This window comes from Brachycentrus maculatus, unplaced genomic scaffold (genome assembly GCF_059751285.1).
Source record: "Brachycentrus maculatus isolate JH-2025_06_01 unplaced genomic scaffold, ASM5975128v1 h1tg000267l, whole genome shotgun sequence".
Lineage (NCBI taxonomy): Eukaryota > Metazoa > Arthropoda > Insecta > Trichoptera > Brachycentridae > Brachycentrus > Brachycentrus maculatus.
The window spans coordinates 128515-150339 of record NW_028281018.1 but is presented as its reverse complement, the minus strand read 5'-3'; the positions used below and the strand labels follow the sequence as shown (position 1 = coordinate 150339).

The window sequence follows — 21825 nt, the reverse complement described above, 5'->3', positions numbered from 1 at the left end:
ACGTAACATTTAGTACATACTGAGAATATCATTAAGCATATTTTATACACTGCACTGAAGAATTTGTGATTTTTCAAACACTTATAAACAACAGTTTCAGGAATGAAAATCTATTTTATACACATTTTACTTGTAGAGCTTATATTATAATCAATTTCTATAAGGAAACATACTAATGATATCCTTTCTACCACACATAATATATTATAGTATGTTTATACAGCCAAACCTTGTCTACTTTCCCAAATTCAGTTTCGATATGTACTCTATAAATATACAATGGCGAGGTGAAATGTTTTCAGGCCTTTTTTTTACTACATAAATGATTTTTATGTTTTTGCTTAAAGTTTTTCCAATATTTCCCTTTTAGATTTCATCCCTGAAATGTGATTCTGGAAAGTCTGTCTATCACTCTTCATTTCTTCAGCCGTCCGTTTCTTCACTGTTGAAAATGAAGGAGCAGAGTTCTTATAAATTACCATATTTGGATGAATTGCCGTTGACAGTAAAGCATCAAAAATAAATAATTTTATGCCAGAACAATATTGAATTCATCCATTTCATTGTAACATACGAAAATCTGCTTGTAAAAGCCATACACAAAAACTATTTTACAGTTGATGTTAAAACTTGAATAATGTTATTGTAACATGTGTACCAACATCATAAAAGCAAATTGCACTGAATGAAGTGCCATCTCTGTGTAAGGCCGAGAACCTTTCACCTTGCCCTCGTATGACCCAATGATCAGACTTGTCGATAGTCTGATACAACGCTCCATACTTCCAACATCCGTCAACATTCATTTGTAAAGGTTTTCAACCCACATATAAAGTTCGAGATAAATACTTTAAATAAGGTAAATATAGTATTAATAAAATATATATAGGTACATAATGTATCAAAGATGATATACAATAACAATAACTTTTCCGATTCGGGTAAATAGCTTAATATAAAAAATACATAATGAAAATAAATCAAATAACAATGATAAAATAGGATAAACAAAACAGAAAGAAATTATTTTAAAGTAAAATACATTTTTGAATAAATAATACATTTTCAGATTAATCAAGCTTCCAAATTATGCAATAGATTTCAAATGCCCAAATTTATCTATACACATATCATCAATTTAAAGGTAAAACTCACGTAGAACCGTAGCCTAGATCTCACTTTACCAATGAACTAAACTGACCACTTTTTGCCATTTCGTTCTGTTCTCCACTAAGAGTGTCATCTACGGAGCCTGATATTAAAGTTTGAAACATAAAATAGACTTTTTACTCTCCTATCAAAATATTTTATCTTAAGTAGGTCCTTTGCAAAAATTAAGTTCATATTTTTAAAATCTGAAACAAAAACAAAAGAATATATGAATATTTACATTTAAAAAAATATATAATGTGAAATTCCTACGACTGTTCTGTACATGAGCCTAATCTTTAAATTAACAATAAAATAAAAATGTTGGAACCTAGAATATAAATGTTTAGGTAATGATTTTTATTATGTATTAGAGATATTACAAGGATTGAAATCACGCTAACCAGTCATATTTATCAGTACCAAAGTATTACATACATATGCAATGTATTACATACAAAATATAGTTAAAGTAGAACCTCATTTTTACATTTTCCCAGATTAATTTTCTTGTCATGTTGCATCGGGGTTCTAAGCACCCTAATTCGTAGTTTTGATTGTATGAAATAAACAAAAGTCAAATGGAAAGTTACATTAAGAAAAACACATTTTGATTCAAATGTGAGATGTCAAATCGAAGTACTGTAATTGAATAGAAAATGTACAGCTTCATTCTCACATAAAATTCCTAGGAAAATGTAAAAACAAAGTTTTACCGCATGTGGATCGAAGGGTGAATGAGAATTTGTATTTACAAATGGATATAGATGGGCAATTTTCCTTATATAAAACACGATCAGTTAACATAAATATATACATAATAATATATATTGTCAAGGAGTCGTCTTTCATTTATTTGGCCATTAGTACTTTAAAACCGAACAAATATCGCTACAAAAAATACTTCGATGTTTATAATTTCACAAAAATCTAACCTAAATCTGCATTACTTTTTCGTGTATGTATTTATGAAATAAATATACAAATACTTAACAAGTAAATATAAGAATCAACATTATCAACATTGGGTCTCAAAAGTTGTGATAGTGCGATGCACATTCAGTCCATTATACAAAGCGATGGCAAAAAATTATACAATAATAATCGGCTTAAACAAAGGGAGACTTAGTTGAGATCTTTAGATAATATTCATTTTTACTTAAAAAATCTTTTTATGGCAAAAGAAAACTACTTATAAACAAAACACGGATAAATTCAGAAGATAAATACATATCTTTTTTAAAATTTCACTGAGAAGCAGCTTTAGTATTAATTTCAATTTTGACACATTATAAAAGTGTTTTGAGAAACTGATAATTTTAATTTATACCATTTTAATAAAAAAAATGCTAACCATTTTGTCAAGAAGAGGGTAGGAAGACATTTATATGCCACTATAAAAATAATAAATTTAGAACTGTATTAAATAAATGTATAGATTTATGGATATTTAACACTACGTGTGCCGGTCCCCTTTAAATTTACCAGCCCTTGAGCCGGCCATTTTGAGTAATGGTAACAATAAATGTTACAGGTTAAAAAAAACTCTAGTATCTCTCATAAAACACCTTACACTTTCACCAAAATAGTGTGTAAAGCTTCTAGACTGAGTACAATCCATTAGCTCCTAATAGTTCCAAATTAATCCACCGTTGTGTGATAAACCCAACGCTAGATGAACATGTATTGTATTAATCATGAACGTATAGTACATAATATGTGAGCAGCCACCCGATACTGGTAACAAAACATATCCTAATATGTGAGTGGACCACAAAGTGTTAATATCACACATCAGCATTTTTTTTTACGGTCGGTGGGTACATTTGAAAAAAATTGCCACATCAATGCATCAGTGTTTTTTTTTACCCATTGCAATTAATGTATTAAAATAATGTATGAAACACACCTCTAAGGGTTAAAGATTAAAAAATAAAAAAATAAAGGTTATTCTGCAAGTTCCTATTTATTTGGTAGAATTGGTATAAATACCATTGCTTTTTTAAGATTCTATTGTTAATTTTAAACACCAATGAAACAAAACGTAGCAATTTGATTGCAATATTCATTTTAATATTTACATCACTCATCACATGTACTTCCTTTTATCTTGAACAATGGCTGGTAAACATTTTTAAAAAAAAATTATAATTAATTATAATTGTACAAAATCCCAATCAGAGCAAACTGTCTCTTATGGACGCGAGAAAAATATCAGTAACCTAATTTGTTCAAAGTTGAAAGGGTTTATGAGTAATAAAGCTTTAGAATTAAACAATACATATTTTGAGCTTCTCTGACGATAAAAGATTTTTAATTACAACATACATATTTGATATACGTGTTCTTCACAAAATGATTATATAAGGCCTTATAAAACTTAGAATACGACACATCCAAAAGTGGGTTTAGCACTACACCAAGTCTTGTAGAAATCACTATTTTACGTAGATAATACTTAATTTGATTCTAGAACACGGGGAGAGCTATAGAATTTGTCAGTTTATGAGAAAAATTAGGCCCCGGCAAATCCGTAAACTTCCAACACACGAATCTCAAAGTCTCCGCTTGGACACAGCGGGGGATTGTTGAAGGTTTGACAGTGATCTGTTTTACCAAATCTAATGTTTTCGTCCATCCATATGGCTTGGCCCCCTCTGAAAATCAAACGTAACATAGCCATAAATGACGTGAGAATTTCAATATTAAAAGTATATTATTACACCTGACACCGGGAGAACTGCACATCCAAAGTCTATTAATGTTTTAGATTTATGTTTGCAATTAACATCTTTATAAACACACTATGGACGGGAAAGGTATTTCTACCCGTTGGTCGATTGATGGTTAAGGGCAGGAAGGGTATTTTTACCTTCTTCGCCGGTCTCATTTCAAAGTCAGAAAAAGAAGAAATTACATATTAAATGTTTTTATATGAATATAGTTAAGGTCTTAACTATATGTACATAATTATCAAATCTCTTCGCAAGCGGTCCGCAGGCGTAAAACACACCTGACCGAAATGTGTTAATTATCCACTTCATTGCTCAAATTATTCTAATTTTTATATCGTCAAATGGTGCACTTGGCATCCAGAATAAGCTGCAATATGAAAAAGGCACACTAAATTGTCAGTAAATATAAACAAGCCTAAGCCTGATCTTAAATTAGCAGTCATGTCTTAATTTGACAATTTAGAAAAGAAGTTTAAAACTGTCAAAAAAAGTCAATTATTTTTACACTAAATTACGACTGGACTTAAGTTCATTTGATATAAGCTGACAAAATTAAAATAAATTTCCCGTGTTAAATACTGATTTTGAAACGGACACCAGATATTTTTGTAAAGATTTGAACAAACTCCTTTAACAATTCCCTTCCGGTGCTAAAATAAAATGCGCTTCCCGGTGTTGGGTAGTCACTACACAATAAAAAATTAGCGTTTTAAATCGGAAAAATACAGACATTCCAATACAGACTGAAACCATTAAAAAAAACCATCTGGCAATGCTCACGGAACAAGCATAGGTCCACTCTTATCAGGAGCCCAAAAGCTACTGCCACTAACCCGAGAACATTGAGCTTTGAGCTCCTCACGCTTACACAGACCAAATATGCAAGAGTGATATGCAAATATAGTGTAAGGTACACAACACCGGGAAGGGAGGATTAAAAAATAAAAACATGTTCTCAGTGTAAACCTTGACAAGCAAACACCTGCCAGACTTGCTTTTCAAATATTTATTTTCAAAGAAGGCTGATATAATGGACGATCTCCGTTATATTTGAGCGCTTTAATAATTAATTCTGCTTACAATTATTTTTAAATGAGGAGCATGTGCATGTGACATCATAGTCACAAGTATGACGCACATACAACTAAACTTTGCGCAAGTGAGGCAAGGACTTTTTTTGAGATGATAGTTGGATTTATTATTTACCTCGCTTATTATGTGCAAGGTTTATAGATCATTGAGTGGATTTTTGTTTCATCTAACTTCTCACAAAAAAAAAGATGTTTAATTTTAATCTGTGTTGGGAACAGGAGGGATAATCTAGTGTGGGCCAATCAGGAACTTCTTAGCATTTTCTCATTGCAAATGAGAGGTAGGGACTGTGCAAAAATCTTAACTTTGTCTCCAAATAGGGAAATTTCAAGTGCGCTCAAACACCAACAAGCGAAAATAATGTCCGGCACAGCTTGAATATCCTGGGCACACACGCCCAATGGCATTTGCATACAGTGGAACCTCTCATAACGAGAACCTCTCATAACAAGCACCTCTCATAAGAAGCGCCTCACATAACGAGTGATTCGCATAACGAGAAAAGAAACTGTCAAAAAGTTGCACCCTAACGAGCGACATTTCGCATGAGTTACAGAGAAAGGTCAGGTCTCTTTTTCAAGACATTAACTTGTGAGCCGGGACTTCCTCGCCTGTTTCGCTTAACGAGTAAGATTCTGGAACAAGTTATGCTCGTTATGAGAGGTCTACTGCATTTGAGTCCATGAAGGTCCGGGGACGCGGGGCACTCACCCCCCGCCGATGGTGATCATCTTGGCGTCGGCGGCCATGAAGAGCTCGGCGCCGTGGCCCACGCGGTCCTGGCCCTCGGCGCACCCCACCCAGGGGTACTTGGCGCGCTCGGGGTACAGCGAGAACAGGAAGGTCTCCCCGGTGCCGAAGTAGGACTGCCGGTTCCCGCGCTCGTCCCGCATGTTGCGCTCGTACCAGCGCGACGAGCAATACGCCCCAAACACCTGCGCAACACACAAACATTGCATTTAACAAAACGCATCTACTCTAATTTTGAGGAGGTATAAAATGCATAGCCGCGGACGGCTAATTACACTACGGAGGCGGACCGCCGTAGTGTAATTAATGGTCAGCGCGCTCGGCTACCGTACTGGAGGTCCCGAGTTCATCCATATTGCTTGAAATAAATATAAGTGATTTTTCACTCTAATATTTATTTGATACTACCCTGGACTGGTACCTGAAGCTGATCACCTTTTCTTCACCTGTTAACGATCAAGATAAGATTGTGTTTATATGAGTTCCCTATACAGCATCGGATGCGGATAAGGATTTTTTTTTTAAATTCACTTATAACATTTTATGTTTGAAAAATAAGATATAGAGAAAAATGATGTTATTTTGAATTTGAACAAAAATAATATGAATTTATTTGAAAGGACCAGAATTAAATTTTATGAAAAGACCAGAATCCCAAAAATATTTTCAGATTAGAATCCGAATTTAAAAGGACTAGAGTCCTTTCAAAAAAAAATATTTAGAATACTTTTAACGATTCTAAAATGAAAATTTAAACCTGGTTTAACTTAGAATTAAAGAATAAAACTCCAACAATCGATGCGGGGTATAATATTTGGTGAGTAAATTATAATTAAATAAACATTAAAAAAATAAAAATTTTAAAGCACCTTTAATTTTTACAGAAAATATAATATTAAAGGTGTCTAAAAAAGTTCCGATGAGCACTGCGGCGTAATTTATTTGCGGCTATGAAAAAGTTAATACCTCATTGTTGCATGTCTTGATCATCAGTAGTGTGGGTTCGTGTTGTTCCACTCTCACATAGAAGGTGGTCAGGGAGCATCCGTGCTCCTCGGTGGTGTACAGCAACACCGGTTGATACATGGTGATCCTCACGGGAAGCCACGACCAAAGTGTAAACAGCTGCGGCAAATATCACATCACAAATTATATATGTATATCAAGTACCCAATAAACACATACACCCTTATTTGCAATTGAAGACTCGTTTAGAAAAAAAACTTACTGCAATTATCATACTGTTATTCCACAGGACTTGACAGAGGATATTATACCTACAATTATTTATTTAAAAAAAAAAAAACAGATTTAAGTAGCTTCTTCTTATAAATTTATAACTCATTGTTAACTTTTTTCATTTTTTCATTTCTATTAAAATCAAATATTTGTACTTTAAATTAGCACTTTTAACCTATTTACATTTTTGATATCTATTGTATTCTTTCCAGTACCCTTTATTGTAACCTAAAATAAAATGCTTACCCACACAGAACCCATGCCTTTGTGGGACCTTTTTTGTATTAATATAATATAATATATTTTTTACTTGTTATATTGTGAAATGTAAAAAAAAAACGGTTTAATATCTCAAATAAATACAAATCTAACATTGCGCAAGGCATTTTCACAACAGTCAAACTAGGTTTAGGTACTAAAATCATATATGAAGTTTGTAAGGTAATAGAGATATCATATAAACAAAGGACGGATATCTGACAACCACGAATTTTCATGTCAAATTCGTAAATTTATTATTTATGGTTTTTATAATAAATCTTAACAAACAAAAAAAATATCACAATATTTTAGATATTTAATTGAACAGAATTTAAATCTCCATACACGTAAAGATATCAAAAAGTCGCAAAACTACCGCAGATTTGCTACGTATAATTCTAAACCACCAAAAATTGTTAAAAAATGTATTTAAGTCCAAACAAAAAATGCACACTTCAAACCAACTCATAGTTTTAAATCGATTTTTAATCTACATATATATTCTTGGTTTCCTCTTCTATACACCTGGCCATACATGCTCTCTCATTCACACATGCTAAATATACTTCCTGTACCATTATATCATTATCTATTTACCTCATATACTTTAATTATCTTTGGGTTCCTTTGTTTAATGTTTTAAAACTATGCGCAAGTCGGCGTTAAATTCCTTTCTAATTTACCCATTTTTAATGACAAATTTATAAACAATCGTTTTCCTTCTTTATTTCACTCATTTTGAATCATACGTATGTTTTAACAGTTATTAAAAGGCAGACTTTTCAATTGCCTTTATCTCATAAGCAGTTTTTTTTTATATATAAGTTGTTATTCTAAGCGTGTCCTCAATTGAACTTTGTTATTCCAACAAAAATATCAAAAGTTATGAGACCGGTGTGGTAATAATTGAGAATCAAACCCACATTCTCCATATCTGAGTTGTCTTAAACTTAACCAACTTATATAAGCTTCAATCTCAAGTTATTTTATCAAAACAAAGAAAAATATTGATATATTGGCATTCAAAGGAGATTATTTTCACCAAATAACAACTTAAATGTATGTAATTGAAACCATCACCATCTGTACATGTAGGATGAATAAATTTGAAATATTTTTTAGTATAAAAATACAGCAAAAGGGAAAATAAATCCATAATCCCTTTTTTAGAAATTAATAGACAAACTTACCGGTCCTTTAGTAAGCACAAATATATTTTTTCGAAATTACACAAATAATTGGCAATTATGATAATTTTTAGAATAGATTTTTATATAGACATAATAATAATTATAAAATACATTAAAAACACATGCTTGTGTCTGAAGGAAAAATTCTAAAATATAAAGGGATAATATCAAATTTAATGAAACTATCAATATTTTTTTATATAATAATAAAAAAAAAATATTTATCAAATAGAAAAATATATTACAAAATCATAAGTGATATACATACATACATACATATTAATATAAGCTAATTAGTTTTTTTAATATAATTCAATGATACTAAGAGATGCTATTATCTATATTTGCAGGCAACACTAAAACAGGAAATAAAAACAAAACATAAACAAACACAGATAAATAATAAACCTTCTACTTTATACAAATTATAATACATACCAACTAATAATTCATAGTGTACACATGTAATTATAAACGGGATATTGAATGGTTGAAATTATAAGGGTTATGAAATTTGTTATATGGCACAGCACATCACACCCCTAGTTTAGGCTTTACAAGTTAACAACGGGTTTAAAGCTGATACATGCCTTTTTATGGGTAATAATGCAACGTGTCATTTGTACTTCTTACCAAAAATTCATGCTGCATTGTACAGCAATATCTGAGCTAATGTAGCTAATAAACAGAAATGCCAATAACACACAGCATGATAACTCAAAAAAGGCTATCAGTATCTAAACAGTCATGAAAATTAAAGTTTAACCCTTTCAGGACATCTGGTTACAGCTGCTAACCACAAATTTAAAACAAATTGTCTATGTGCCTACAGGTTTCTAGTTAAAATCATAGTGCAATATGTGTTGCCTATGTAACAGAAATAGTGCTTGTATAGATTTCATGTTGGTATCATTGTCTTGGAGCTTATTTCAGACTATTTATTGTGGCGATGTGCAACTGTCGGGATATTTATAGGTTATCTGTATCTTAGTTTATCAATTTTGTAAGGCTATTGAACGAAATAAACAAAATGACAGGTGAGTTACAGTCATAATAATACTAAAAATAGGTAGTGTTATATATTACCTCATTTTTTCAAGAATAAATGCTTTTATTTATACTTTTTAAAACATGGTCTTTGTTGCTAACCACCAGGCACACAACGTGTATTTTTAATTTTGTTGAGGGATAAATATTGTATCAATCTGTGTGCACAATTTTCTGTAAAATTTTGTTTACACTTACACTTATTTGTAAATAATTTCTAGAAATAAAAATGTGTTAAGTAAAAAAAAATTATTGTCCTCAAAGGGTTGAAAGTTAATAAAGCTTTTATTGTCTTTTTTGACTGAAAGAATTTTAATGGCGGATTTAAAACTAGTTTAAAACGAGGGGTGTGATATGTTTGGGTGTCGGTAATCGGAGAAGAGCAAACCTGACTGTGATGTATGTTACGGAGCTTGTTACCACCCATTAGAGCTTCTCTTGTGTGTGGAAGCCAACAAGCGAGGTAATAAGTGCTGGAGGTCTGTGGACATGATCATGCAATGACTTCATAGATTTCTATGCAGCAGCTTCAATGGTCACTAACACACCCTTTTAGCAATGATTTAATGTGATCATTTTGAGGAGGAAATGTGAGATGACAATTCCTAAAGATAAACCGACAATACAAACAACCATCGACGACTGCAGCTGTCGCCACAACTAAGTGAGCTCAACAACCAATCACAATAACTCCTTGCGAAAAGCATGTGTTAAACGCAACCCAGGAATCCCGCCTTAACCTGTGCAGCAATAGCTTTTATAAAGGAGTAAAAAATTAAGAATATGTTTGATCCTTGTATGTTGCATTTTCGTGAGAATGCTGACAATTTAATTCCAAATCAGTACCGAAATCAACACAACATTATGATTCCACCGAAGTACCTCACTCCCGAGATAAAGTTTTGTTTGTAGAAACTCGCTACTGGATAGGTTGAGGGTACTGATATTTACTCATAGAAAAACCTTGGTGTCATTGAAACAAAGGCGATAAATTAACCCCTTAATAGATAAAGCTTTGAAGTCACTTTACACGTAATCTTGAATATAAATATCTACAAATAAGTTAATATTTAAACTATTTCTAAAGGAAGAAAATTTTAATCAAATACATAAAAGTATCAGAGGCAAATAGCAATTTCCAAACAAATCATATTTGAATTAATTCACTGCAAATGTAATATATACCTTATGAAGACATAAATATCCTGTTATATAATAATGAAATGCGAATTTGATAGTATTTGCGTTTGTACATTGTCGTCTTGTGATGATCTTTTATAAACACTAGTTATATATTAAGGTATTACATCTTCGAGTGCCATAATTCAAACCTGATGAGTTTAGAATTACACGCTACGATCGCTTCTAGCTTCATATTGTCTACAATCTGTGTAATGTCTCAAGATGAAAGCGATATTGTGGCGCTTGTTTAAAGTCTTCTCTAATTTGACCTACACTAGAAATAGAGTATGCATTACAAAAGACTCGCTACTGGATAAAAGTGCATATGTACAAACATATTTACACTGTGCGCATAAGCCAAACTCTTTCTATAAAAGAGCCAACGTCTCGTGAGTACTAGGCTAAGTAGACCCGACTCCGGGCGTCCTACGTGTGCGGAACTTACTTCCTCTTTCTGGAGGATGCGAGAATTGACGGCTTGGATTGGGAACACTCCCATGGCGAGGGCGCGGGGGCCCGGAGAGTGGGAGCCCTGTCCGAGCAGCATGACAATAGACACTTAACGCTATATTACCCGTCATCACTATTCCCCACCAATACTATGCAATTGCATATTTCATTCATACTAAATTATTTTTAAATTTGATGAAATATGAAGAAAGAAAATACCAGAAGCTAAAACTTATCAATCTAAATATCATTTTCAATTTGAATAAAACATTCAAGATTTAAAAAAAAATTATATTAAATAAATACTAAATATCAAGATCCATAAAATAAACGTTGACCTAAACCTATTCCTAAAAAAAATTAAGAAATGTGAATGTTTGCAGTTGTATAAAAATGAAAGTATGTGTTGAATTCATTAGAGTGATAATTATTCAGTAAAAATTTATTAGATTAAATTAGTTGTTATAAAAATACAACACATACAATCCAGGCAATAAGAAAGATATATATTTATACCAATACCATTTGTTTACACGTATCCTCAGACAACCTCTGTAAAACCAAACAAATACCATCTTCTCATTCACCAAAATCTTACAATTATTACATCACCCGGATATATTAAACAATAATACCTTCACCCGATATAAAGCAGTATATTGGGGCTATTCTCTTTTCGCTCCGCAATGTTAAAAATATTGATAATGTGACCAACTAATCAAAATTAAATAAATTTAAACTTAATTACTGTTTTCATAAATAATTATAATTATATTTTTTTTATTATTTTAGGCTGATATTTAATGTTTTATTTGTAAAACTTTACCAAAATTAATTACATTTCTTGTGAGCTAAATGTTTTTTTTATGTAATCCACAAAGCCCCTACATTTACCAGCTTGACAGCAGGTAAGATAGTAAGGATAGGGAAGTTAAAATGTGAAAAATAAATCACAAACACATAGATCAATTCAAAATAAATCTTCCACAAAATTATTTTGCAACAGGCGGAAATCTAACCCAAGATGCCAGTTGCACAGTTGAGTTAACCCAACTATGCCACGGTGTCTGTCTTGACGTGATGTGATTAGTAAATAGCTATATGTGATAGGTAGAACCTAAGTGGAGGTAGTACAGTTTGAGTTTTATGTAGGTGATTTATTATACTTTTAACATAAACAGAGCGTTCCAAAATAGCACCTTATTATATTATTTGAATATTGCATAATCATTTATTTAGATACAATATATACAATAAAAATACTAGTATTTCAGTTTCACTTTTTTTTTAAACTGTTTTTTAAGACACTATTGCCTAAGAACGCCTCATCAGAATGGTCACCATCTTGGCGACCATTCTTGTGATGCTTTCAAATAAAAAAAGTGAAACTAAAATATCAAGTATTCTATTTTCATTTGATACATTGTTTCTAAATATACAACAATGGAATTTCATCAATAAATATTAATACAAATATCGATAACACAATTTTTTTTGTTCAATAATTCACACGCATAAAAATCACAACAAGAACATATGATAACAGATTAATTAATTATTAAAACTATTTAAATAATGTTATCAACTGAGTCATTGATAGAGTGCTCATTGTCTTTTTTTATTCATTATATTAAAAAAAAACAACATTTTTTTTTTACTATTAATTATTTATACTACATTATATGAGATGTCTTCTTCATTTGAGAAAGAAAAAAATTTTGATTTTCAAGTGCATTCATTATTCAACTGAATTAAGCAGCTTTAAAAAAAAACATTACTTTAAAATATATGAGTATAAATTGAATAATATATTGACATTCATACGTATTTTTGTAATTTCTGTTTGCAAGACCTCATATGTTATATCACCGCATGCAGTTTTGACACATTCAGCCGTCATGCATGTCCCGATTTATATTCCAGGGTGAGTCGAACACTACAGGTACAGTTTTTGACAGATGTTCAACAATCAAGTGAGAAATATCAGTATACTTTGTTTTGAATGCATAAATAGAAACCACTATTCAAACTGTCTAAAAACTGTTCCCATAATGCGGCAAGTATGAGACAGTTCTAATACTAAAATTGACTGGCACTAGAGGTCCAAAATTGTTTATCTGAATGCTGTAACAAACCAATGCAATCTAGTTTTATGATTTTTAATTTAAGTTTTACTTAGTAGATACCACTTTTTCTCAAAATGTATTGTGACACGTGTTTCGATGCACTCCGCATCATTTTCAACACCGTATGGTGTTTGAAATGGATGCGGAATGCATCGAAATACGTGCCACAATGGATTTTAAGAAATAGTTATGTTTACCAAGTTAAACTTTAATTAAAAATATATAGATTTTACCACAAATTAACTGCCGAATCAATTAGTTTTGTGATATTTGGTGTAAGATACCTTGCACAAACCGGTTCAAAAACTCTATCCATGGCATAAATGTTACATTTCCATCATAATATCAGATTTACTCACATACATACCTAATGATTTAAATACATTATTGAAATGTTTTAAATATAATTCTGACTGGATGTAAATATAGAATAATGTAAGTCGGACTTGTACCTCTCTAATGGTGAGTGTGTGCGACATCATCTGTATGTTGACTTGCGACTGGCTAGTGGGAAGGTTGTCCGTGGAGCGGGAACGAACCAGCTGCCGAGAGCCACTCAGAACCGAGCGAGACTTGAGGACCATCTCCGTTTTTATGAATACCCGGGATATGTACTGCGAGCTGCAATCATTTCAAGCAAATTTTGAAGAAAAAACATTCAAATACAAACACCATGTTTATCCATAAACACAGGATAAATAGAAACTATATATGAAGAAAAATTAACAGTAGAATAGGAATTGACAAACTACCCATTCGGTTGATTGATGCTTAAGGACAGGAAGGGAATGAAGGGAACTGCACTTCAAAAAGCTATAAATGTTTTAGATTTATGTTTGCAATTAACATCTTTACGAACATACTATGAACAGGAAAGGTATTTCTACCCATTCGGTCGATTGATGCTGAAGGACGGGAAGGGTATTTTAACCTTCTGCGCCAGCCTCATTTCAAAGTCACAAAAGAAAGAATTACATATTTAATTTTTTTTTACGAATATTATGTACCAATCTCTTTGTTAAGGTCTTTACATAATTATCAAATCCCGTCACCAGCGTTGCGCAGGCGTTAAAAACACTTGTCCGAAGTGTGTTAATTGATTAATTGGAATTATTATATTTTTCAAGTGATAAAATAAACAAAATTTAATTTCATCTATTGAGTTTAATTCCCTTTGATACTGATAACATTTTTCTAGGTTTGTAAGCATTTATTTTTTATCCACCTCAGTAGTTATATGGTTATTGTGTCAAAACAATTTTAAGTGTTTTTTTTCTTCATTTTGTTTTTTATTTAATATGACCTTAAACTCAAAAGTAATCACCTAATGATATCAATGATATAGTGTCCTTTGCACCATTGAGTGTAGATGAAGTTCAAAAGAAGAATAAAGATTATGTTGTAAGTCTGCGTAATCGGAGGGCATGTATGACTAGATGTATGGATGTGAAGGAAGCGAGGAGTGTCAGGACAGAAAAGTGTGGCGTTCCATCCTCTCTGCCTACCCCTGCGGGGAAAGGCCGTGATGGTAGTAGTAAAATCAATCAACATTAATGCCTTAAAGAGGATTCACAGACATGTTTGATTGATTATTTTTATCCAAGGTTTTTTTTTACAAATTTGAAAGTTTTTACACTATTTTACTAATGGAAAATAAATTAAAATAGCAAGAAACTAAATATGATTTACTATTCCGTTATTTTAATGGAATTGAATGCAGTGCAATAAATACCTGAGAGCCCTTATACTGAATGCCGTCCTAAGTAGTTTGGTGGGTGAAACGGGAATATTCCGGCAGAATTTGTTGAGTGCATTCTCCAATCCATTCTTAGAAACCTCTCCGACCCACTCTGAGTTTTGGTTTGTGGAATACTTGTAAAACAACATAATGATAGCTAATGCTACCCTGTACAGGACCTGAAAATGACCAAACAAAATAGGTTGCAGAGTAAAAAGTATTAAATAAGGGATAAAAGTCAAATTCAAGTAAAAAGCTATTATACTAACATTGTGTGACTTAATGGAAGTTATAAAGGGAATGGAAAATATTTGGTGATTTGATTTAAGGAAATAATTAAGGGGTTATTAGATTTTAACCAATTTCAATTACATATTTGAAAAATGTCTTCTTCTTCAAATTCTTTGTTCCGACTATTCAGATGTTGATAATTGCCAAGGAGATGCCTCCCTATGCTATGCCATGCGGAACAGCTCCTGAATTCTTTAATCACAATGCGGTTGCACACATTCTGAAGGCACGACAGTTTATTTTGTCCAATGGCATAACTTTCTACTATCTCGCCGCTGAGAAATAACTGAAATACATGGCACTGCCCTCACCATGAAGAACATGACCAAAATATTCCATCTTCTGGAATTTTAGTGTGATCAATAATTCTCCACTGGAGATAGCATATTTAGATACCCTATTTTATGAACTATAAGATGCTATGGGCTATAAGAGGCACATTAATTTTTAAGCATTTTTTTAAAACTAACTTTTTTACCGTTTTTACTATTAGATTGCAAAGCCAGACTAAAAAAATTTTATTGTATAAAGTCAAACTGACCTTAAAAATCCCTGAAAAACGCCTCTGTTTGCTATTCACCTCAGAAAACATCACATTACAAAATTGTAGTGTTTTTCGTGTAATACAAATGCACGTGTGTTGTGAAATGGACTACATTTTTATTTTTATGATTCCCATAACTATGTACAAGGTGGCCAGATAGAGATAGGTTTTCCGGGACATTGAATATATGGCCATTTTAAGGACTGGCGGAATTTGAAAACAAACACTGTACATTTTTATATTAATGTCGAGTATTGCTGAACTTTGGAGAATATTTTTTAAGATTAAAAAGTGTTGTATAGTCTGTATTATAATCTGTAAAATACAGTATATAGAGATATATATCGACGTGCCCTACGTAAAGTGCTCTAACTACGTTTTTTGTCAATTTTGAGATATTTGGTGTACGTTATCTACAGACCGTTATCTACAAATTTAAATAAACAAAAAAATATATATAAAATTAATTACGCCTAGTTTTCAGGCGTATAAGACGCTATCTACATCGAATTTTCGAAATGAACTAAACTCCTAAAACGCTGACTGTTTAATTTTGACAAAGCATAAAGTTTTAAAACGATTTGATGCATTATTTTATTGTGTTTCTGAATGTAAAATACAAGCTAATAATTTCAGATAGCACCGTTAATTAATAAAAAAAAATACATTGAAAAATCTTCTAAGCTCTCTCCTGTAAAGTAACAGATTTGCAGATAGAGTACTTTACGTAGGGGCCGTCGATATAGAATATTGCCGTGTGCTTCCGATACCAACCAATACCAGCGGTGAGCGAGATTAGCACAAAGAGCGAGTGTTTTACCTTAATTCCTTCATGGAAGAAGCAGTCCATGACCCTCACCAGGTGGGGGAAGGGCAGCCCCGAGAGGATCCACCACTCCCAGTCCGCGTACACCCTCTCGTGTCGGGGGCCCATAGTACGGGATAGATGCGCCCATGCTGTCTTCTGCATTTTGAGAAAACACAAAAATTCATTCAATATATAACACAAAAGTTTAACAGTAAGATTAACAAGCAGAAAATAAGACAAATTAAAAGAAACACATTATTTAAAAAGTAATCCCTTTAGATCATCCAATTGATATTTCAATAACTCCACTGGTCAAATTAATCCGACACTTTTTATACACTATCTATATAATGATATTTTTGTCAAGTAAATGCTTATGCAACATCCCCTTGATAAATGGTTGTTAATACAGTAAATATGTGCCGCTTAAATATGAAACGCTTAAAAGCATCTTTTACAAACTCTTACAAGCTTTCTATTTGCTTAATTTTGTAGAGCGCAAGACGCCAACAAACATTGTACAGGTTGGAATTGGGTTTGCGGTTACATGTGATTAGTATACGACCCTAATTAGTATGCGAATTAGGGTCGGGATTGATCAAAAAACCACCCGACAACAATGTATTAATTAATTACTTGCTTTAGGAAATACAGTTTACTTGTGCAAAATTACAGTGGAAGTATTCAATCAACAAATAACATCAACAAAATCCCCTTTAGTTTTATAAATGATATTAAAAATCATATTTTATATTTCAATATATGAAATACAAATATTCTCAAAAGCAAATTTAATGTCCATTAATATAGTAACTATTGAAAATGAACAAAAAAAGTAAAAAGATTACAGCTAAATAAATATCTGCATGGTACACAGCACACCTAAATTAATAAATGAATTATTCTAATAATAAAAAAATCTAATCTAAATCTATCTATTTTTTAAAAAATAATCAAGAGGAAAATATTTACTCCTAAACTATTTTACAGAAAAGCTTTTTTTCTAGTCTTTTCAAAAAAAATATGATAAAACCGTACCCCAGTGGAGGATTTCAGACTTATTTGGTTATGTAAAAATGTAACAACCTCCATACCTACAAAGTCAACAGCCCACTCTGATATACAAGTCCAGTGTTAATTCAGCCAATCTAAAGCAATTATTTATTGAATTGGCGTTTACTTTGTAGGATTCCACAATCTATTCTCGGTAATATAAATCAAAACATCATTTATGATCCTACCAAATTCACTGTGACAGCTATTTCGCCTTGTGAAGGCATTATAAAACTGCACTGAAAAATCCAAATGGACATATTTAAATACAAATTTGTAATCCTGGCAATAATGTTAGATTCCGCTATTACAATACATAGGTCAGCAACATCTCCAGAATGTATCATTCGCATAGTCTGAAGTAACGGGTTTTTTTCTTCAAATTTAGGAGTTACAGAGTTGTAGAATTCCACAATCTATTTCTATTGATATAAATCGAAACATGATGTATGATTCTACTGAATTTATTGTGACAGCTGTTTCGCTTTGCGAGGGCATTGTCAAACTGGATTGAAAAAACGGGCTTATTGAAAAACACTTTATAATTCTGCCAATAAAGTTTGATTCTGTTATTACAATACATATGTTCGTAACACTCGCAGAATCCATCATTCGCATGATCTAAAGTAAGATGATTTATTTTAATATTTGAGAGTACAACAAAACTCCCTATAATGTTGAAATAGGCACCGCATGTATCAGAGGAATTTTTAAGATTGTATTTTTACGTTTTGACCAGAGGAAAAGATTGAAATTGTCATTTAAAATTAAAATACAATTTATCAACATTAACCATTTTTCTTTTAGTCCAAGTGACTCTGAAATCTAGCTACGGCTTATGCAACACCGCTTATCATGATCCTACTCAGGCTTCAACTTTTTAAGTTTCATAGCCTATGCCTACTCATGAGTGGATTTACTCTTTATGTTTAAAGTTACTATAATTTCATGTAATTCATGAGTAAAAATTCTAGGCAAAAACACTCGCTAACATTAACCTCCTACAATGTTCCCATTGATAAACGCGGTACCTATATCAACATTATAGGGGGGTTTACGGTATATAGCGAAATGGGATGAAGTAACAACTGTCACAATAAATTAATTCTTAACAACCAATAAATAATCATTAATCTAAAGCAAAATACGGAAATCTTAATTGGGGTATCTGAAGTGAGGTGTAATATATCATCTGTGTCATTGAGGAAAATTTGGGAAAACGTCAAGAGGTTTATAGTTTCCGTTATAATTTTTTTAGTAGTCAATTAATCTTAAGTATGGAACAGTAGTAAAATTAGCATCTAACTTGTGTCATAAAACATACAACTTATGAACATAAGGGAAGAAATAGTTTATTACCATAATAAAATGACTCATAGTTTCCGGGAGAAAATTTTATGAATGCAACCATAATTATAGACAAAAGATTACCCAATTGACTAAAATAATAAAAATAATAGACTAATCAATTTATATATTATATGGTACCAGTTCAAGAAGTAAATTTTCTGGTTCAAAATTAATTTTGTAACGTATATTATAAAATATTGTTATATTATTTATTGATTTGTCATTAACGTTGTGGAAAAACATGATTATTTTTTGATATCTCTTTACCACCAATAGATGTCTCTAGTGAAGTTCTAGTGATTCAAGAACAGCGTTTTGGAATCGGTTTATATATATAAAACTTCCAAGAATTTGAGAAGTGTGGTTGTCAATAATGGTTAGATTTGGTGAATGTTACACGTGTGTAAGTAAAGTGATCACACAACCAGCCTATGACGGTCGTCAGTCCCGTAAATACCCAGACTTCCATATTCTTCTTCATCTTTGATGAGATGTCAGAAAATAATATGAAAAATAACTCTTATAATTGGAGATAATCCAGATTTGTGAACAAGTATTTGGACACACTCAAAATGTTGTGAATAACATGATTTAAATATAAAAATAAAACACAAGTAAAGGTACTAGAGCACTTTTGAGTTTACCAATGTAAACATGACTAATTTCAAGAAATACAGATGTTATCATCAACAGGTGAAAATACAAACTAACAAGCAATAAATAATTTAGGTACTGATAGACGTGGGTGGGGTAATAACTGGAGGGGGTGGATTAAGGGTGGTGTTAGGTATAACGGGAACACGGAAAGCAAAGGTAAGGAATGTCGGAAAAGTATATTAATGAATTAATTAATAACTAATGTTTGTTTTTAGAATTTAAGTTACAATATTTGAAAAAAATGTATGAAAGATGTTCTAATGGTGATATAAGGGAAGCAAGGCTGAGATAAGCATTATCGATAAAATTAAGAAGGATGTGTAGATGATGGTTTGGGCATGTGAATCGAATGAGTGAAGAAAGAATAGTAAAACAAAATTATGAGGCGAATATGGTTGGTTATACAAGCAGAGGAAGACCGAGGAAAACTTGGCACAATCAAGTATTTCAAATACTTGAAAGTGGTCAGGTCAGGAGTTTAATCGGCTGTTATGTATGAGGAGATGCATTAATGTGGAAGAGGTGAAAGATATTTGCAAAGATAGATTGGTGTGGTGTTCTATTCTCTATGGCTACCCTTGCTGAAAAGCGGCGCGATGGTTAGTTAGTTAGTTAGGTAGTTAGTTTTTTTTTAATGTATTTCTGAACATTGAAAAAAAAATGCTTTTTTTTAAATTTATAAATAACATATAAACCATGGAATTTTAGTTGAGTTGTTATTTTATTTACAGGGTAGAATAATATAATTTAGAGCACCAAGAATCTGAACATCAACCATACATCTGTCATAATTATATGAAGAAGAAAAAACTCCATGGAAAATATTTCTAAAACTGATACAAAAAAAGAAATACTACTACATAAAAATAATCCATTTGTAAATATTGAAGCGAGATAAGTTCAACATAAACATCAACATGTTGAGTTTTAGATTTAAACTATTATCATAAACATAAACAATATATTATCTACTCATACAAGAATAATAAAAAATAAATATATTGAATTTTAATATAAAGCTATCAAAATAAGACTATTGTGATATCAAATTCTATTGTTATCTATTCCTCCAAGCACTTCATTATAATTATTACATACTTAATCAGTCCTCAGTCTAGAAATCATAAATAATTAAATCAATATACGGAATAGCTTAACAGTCCTTTGTGAGGAATTGTGGGGGGGCGGGGATTGGAGTATTTCAAACAGATTTCATATCGTAGTCGTACAGGAGAAAGTGACCAAGTGCATTTGTTTATAAAAACGTGATCATTGACTATTTGATAACCTACTAGCTTAATTTTGCCCTGAAAAAAATTCAAAGCGATTTTAAAGTTGGAAGTATAATATATCAAGTTCTTAAAAATGACAAACTGCATTGATGTTTATTTTCTTGCCAAAGCAAAGTAAGTTAAATGGCCCTCCTGAACTTTTTATATTTTGTTAGTTGGTCACTTTTTCCTGTACGACTACGATATGTATATTACAATTTTAAAATAAAAACAAATCTCTAATTATTAGTTGGTGTCAAGTAACAGGAGACTATGAGGCTTACCGCATGTTTTTTGGCAATCTGCATAACAGTCTTCCAAGTCACTTCATATAAGAGTTTGGTTTGCGTCACAAACATCTTCTCCTTGGCGGCCACCAAGCTCGCCATACAGTGGTAACATTCCTCTTCTGAAAATGCAAAAAAATATATTATAAAAAAAATTGTAAGGAAAAAATAGATGTTTGTGTGTGTATTTAATTTAGGTTTTGAACTGACATTTCTCGGTAGAACCGGATTTTATATAAATTTAAATAAAATAAAAATGGAAAAACTATTAAGTTGGTATTGTCTTTATATACAAGTATGTATATAAAGACAATACCATGATATGTTTATATTTTAATAAACAATGTTTAAAAATAATTTACAAAACAACTTTGTTAAAAATCACTATAAATCCTATTATAACTTAATTGATGACGATGAGCAAATGCTTGAAAAAATGATTTTGGGATTTTTCATTTGTAATTTTTGTTTATGTAAAAAAAACGATGCGGTGACCTATGCACCGTCTGGGTGCGAATGGGGGGCCAGAGCAGAAGAATAATAATTGAATATATGTATTATAATTTTAAAGTTTATTTTGTACATAATAAGTACTTAGTCAAAAG

General features: G+C 31.6%; 1 protein-coding gene across 5 annotated transcripts in view; it reads right to left on the bottom strand.

The window, feature by feature from the left end:
* Positions 1-3291: 3291 nt before the first annotated feature.
* Positions 3292-21825, bottom strand: part of sky (GTPase-activating protein skywalker) — an 80060-nt gene continuing 61526 nt past the window's right edge. The window contains exons 5-13 of one of the 5 annotated variants that reach the window (XM_088266387.1): positions 21218-21342; positions 16615-16758; positions 14954-15138; positions 13674-13842; positions 11618-11647; positions 11091-11177; positions 6693-6851; positions 5688-5911; positions 3292-3806 (exon numbers count right to left, since the gene is read on the bottom strand). In XM_088266387.1, the coding sequence (XP_088122513.1) occupies positions 3665-3806; positions 5688-5911; positions 6693-6851; positions 11091-11177; positions 11618-11647; positions 13674-13842; positions 14954-15138; positions 16615-16758; positions 21218-21342 (1265 nt within the window). In that variant the 3' untranslated portion in view covers positions 3292-3664. Of the gene's footprint in view, positions 3807-5687; positions 5912-6692; positions 6852-9851; positions 9945-11090; positions 11178-11617; positions 11648-13673; positions 13843-14953; positions 15139-16614; positions 16759-21217; positions 21343-21825 lie in introns of all 5 variants that reach the window. The other 4 variants (XM_088266384.1, XM_088266383.1, XM_088266382.1 and 1 more) reach the window with 4 other exon arrangements.